Source organism: Arachis ipaensis, chromosome B01 (assembly GCF_000816755.2).
Source record: "Arachis ipaensis cultivar K30076 chromosome B01, Araip1.1, whole genome shotgun sequence".
Classification (NCBI taxonomy): Eukaryota; Viridiplantae; Streptophyta; class Magnoliopsida; order Fabales; family Fabaceae; genus Arachis; species Arachis ipaensis.
Window position 1 is genome coordinate 43,064,338 of NC_029785.2, and position 3,877 is coordinate 43,068,214.

At 36.9% G+C, this 3,877-nt stretch overlaps 1 protein-coding gene across 1 annotated transcript; it reads left to right on the forward strand.

The window, feature by feature from the left end:
• LOC107606294 (extensin-like) lies at positions 1,274–2,797 on the forward strand. Its single transcript, XM_016308340.1, has 2 exons — positions 1,274–1,607; positions 2,487–2,797. Exons 1-2 carry the CDS (start codon positions 1,274–1,276, stop codon positions 2,795–2,797), a joined length of 645 nt encoding a protein of 214 aa, XP_016163826.1.

Sequence of the window (3,877 nt, forward strand, 5' to 3'; positions counted from 1 at the left end):
AAGAAATTTGGTATAGAAAATGCCAAACCCATGGGAACTCCCATGCACCCTAATTCAAAATTAGACAAGGGAGAAACTAAGAAAGAAGTAGATGAGACTAGGTATAGAGGAATGATTGGCTCTCTTATGTACTTAACTTCCTCTAGACCTGATATTGTGCAAAGTGTTGGAATGTGTTTTAGATTCCAATCAAAACTAAAAGAGTCTCATCTTTCTGTAGTAAAGAGGATAATTAGATATGTTCATGGCACATCCAATTTTGGTCTTTGGTATCCTAAGATTGATGATTTTTTTGCAGTTGGTTATTGTGATGCAGATTTTGCCGGTGATAGAGTTGATAGAATGAGCACATCAGGCTTATGTTGCTTCCTTGGAAAGTCCTTGAATGTTTGGTCAAGTAAAAAGCAGCCAACAGTGGCTTTATCCACTGCAGAGGCTGCGTATAAAGCTGCTTTTTCCTGTTGTTCTCAGCTTTTATGGTTAAAAACACAGCTTGCTGATTACAAATTAAATGCTAAAAATATTCCCTTGTTGTGTGATAATATGAGTGCCATTAATATTTCTAAAAATCTAATTTTGCACTCTAGGACTAAACATATTGAAGTGAGATTTCACTCAATAAGAGAACATATTCAAAAAGGGGATATTAGCATTTAATTTGTTAAATCAGAGGAGCAATTGGCTGATATTTTTACTAAACCACTAGCTGAGGATAGATTTTGCATGCTTAGGACTAGTCTAGGGATTTTAAGCTATAATTCATTGTTTAAAAGTTGCTGATGTATTTGTTGGAGTTTTTGTCTCATAAACAGGTATGAGACAATTCTGGGCAAATGAAGAACCTTCTCTAATTAGAGTTCTCTGAGCTCGTTGCACATGCAGAATAATCTGGGCCAACCTCAAAAATCAGAACATGGGTGGTCCTATATGTTTCCTTAATTCACACCACCTCTGTGCCCAATATGGATGCTACATATTTTTGTTGTTTTTGTTGGCTTGTGTGTTCAGTTTATTTTTTGTTATTAAGTCCAAAAAGATTTCAAATTTTTAAAATTAATTCCTTTTTATTTTTCAATAAAATCAAATCTTTCATTTTATGATGTCAAGTCCCTTCAAGTCAAATCAGAGGTGATGCAGTTGCATGGTTTAAAAAATTTTCTTTTGAGTACGGTTACCAATACTTCTTCTTCTCCCTCCAAAACTCCTCCAACCCTTCGGTTTCTTCCCACTACCTTTACTAATTCTCTTCCTTCAAAAGTCTGAAACTAACCAAATGAGGAAGAAAACCATATCTCAAAAGCCTCCTCATGAGAAGATATACAAGCTTCATGCAAAACAAAAACCCTCAACTCGCTCTCAGGACCGAACCTTCACTCCATCTCCTTCTCCCCCTACCTCACCTCCTCGGTCGGATCCCATGGCACGCACTAAGAACCCATCAAGGTTTCTTCCTTCAGCCAAGCAGACGCCACCACCGAAGGAACCTCCATCCAAACCTGGTTCGTCGAAGCCGAGTTCATCGAAAGGGAAATGCCCAACCGCGACTGAACCCTCCTCTAAGCCCACTCAACCTAAGACAAGGTCTGTTCCCTTGCGTTCTCAGAGAGGTAAACCTCGACTGCCTCTTAAATCTGTTAGAGAACCAGACAATTGATCCATTTCTCATAAATACCACTTAATGACTTCTCATTTCAATTATAACCCTTATAGATTTAAGTCTACTATGAACAATGACTTTTATGAAGGAGTTATTAAGTATCATGCCCTGTGTCCCTCTTTTCTTGCTGATTTGCCAAACCTGAAAAAGAAAGGTTTTCTATTTGTTAAAAATTTGGAATTTTTAGACTGAAATCACCTTTTTAACATCAAAAAGCCTGTTTACCCACTTTTGGTCAAAGAATTTTATGCTAACATGACATAGCATGAGGGCAGTGTTCATTCTTATGTCAAGGGCAGAGACATTGTGCTAAATAATGAAACCATCAGTGATTCACTAAAATACACTGATGTTGGGGCTTGTGCTTATACTTCTGTTAAGTGGGATGAAGGAGTTGGCATCTCTTTCAATAATGCCTTGACTCATATTTGTGAACATGTTTCCTTAATTGATGGCATTACACCCACTCATAAAGCCCTAGGATATGAACGTACTCAGTTACACCAAATTGTCAACCACATCATACTTTCTCAAACTAGTTCATATCAAAGGGTATCTTACACTGACACTCTTGTTTTGTATGCCCTGCTCACTAAAACAGAAATTTCTTTTGCTTATTTAATGGTTAGATACATATTTGACTCTGTTAGAAGTGAGAAAGACAAAGCCCTTCCTTATGACATGTTTCTAACTTGTATTTTTGAGCATTTTGGTGTTGACTTGTCCAATGAGGATTATGAAAATAGACATTCATATCTAAAGGGAGGTGGTGCAATGAAACAGCAAAAAGGACCAACTCGTTCTGAGAGAGTGGTTCTAGATGATGAAGATTATGAGTTCATTCCTGAGGAATCCCCTCCTCCTTCCACTGAGGGCACTTCCATCTCCACTGGACAAAAATCTGCTCTGTTTAATGTTGTTCGAGATGTAGTCCAAGAGTTTGTCTCCCAATCCAATCACATGATTTCCATGAGTAAGGAACAAAGGAAGCTAGCAAGCAAGCCTGAGAATTTCCTCCGAAAATCAAGGGATAGAGTGGCTGTATTCATGAAGTTCATTGATAATATTCAACAAGATGAAGATCATGCCACTGATGCTGAAGAGGAAGCTAATTCGGAGGAAACTGGTTCAGATGCCTAGATTTGTCTCATGAAGCTGCTGCTGTCTGCTCACTTTTGTCTCATGAAAACTATTTCTTTTGTTACTTTTGAACTTTTTTTGGCTATTTCGGATGACTGTAATAACTTTAACTACTGTTGCTTTTACTTTAAATTCATTTGGTGTTTTAGACTATGCATTAACACTTTCTTGCAGGTCTTAAGGTGTGGATTTTACTTGATCTTTCATACTTTCCACCTTTGATGACAAAAGGGGGAGTAGTAGCGTGTTGTGAATTTTCAGTAGCTGAGCGTGTTGTGAATTTTCAATAGCTATACTGTGAATATTTGCTGTGATTTTTTATTACTGCTACTATTATTTTTGCATGAGAATTTGATTTGCAAATCTTGCTACTTCTATGAGTTTTTGGCATAAGTTTTGGAACTTTCTTTTATGACATGTTGCTGTTTTGCCCTTGTTAGACTTGATGCCCTGTTTTGGTTGAAGCATGATCATTTTCTAAAATGGTTCCTTTGTTAAACGTGCTGACATGAAATGTTGAATATTGGGCTGGATTTGTGTTGCTGGCTATTTAAACTTCCTTAGTCAAGATGAATTTTGTGTAGCTCTTTATTGTGCTCTCTGTAAGTACAATATAAACAGGAATAAAAAGAAGAGCATAAATCTAGGGGGAGCTACTCTTGAAAAGAAAAGGGGGAGCAACACAAAAGCAAGTAACATCATTCAAAGGAAAGTTTCTTAACTATATTAAATTTTAATTCCTTTTAGTTAATGCTTAATTACGTTTGTCATCAAGGGAGAGATTGTTGAGTTAAGAAATTAACTAACATAATTGATGATGACAAACATTAGATTATTGGGCTAATTACCCAATCAGTTTTGATTATTTTGGTTAAGTGATGCAGGCCAAAATTCCTTGTTACAGCAGCCCAGTAAGATAGATAAGAAAACAAAAGCTGGTGGGCTACAATCCAAAGGAAGCCCAAAAGAAACAAAGCAAAGAAATCAAAATGGGCTAATTGAATCTAAATGAACCCAAGCCCGATTTGATATCACTCAAGGCGAATCCCTCCACTTTGCTTCCAAAGCAACGTTCACTTT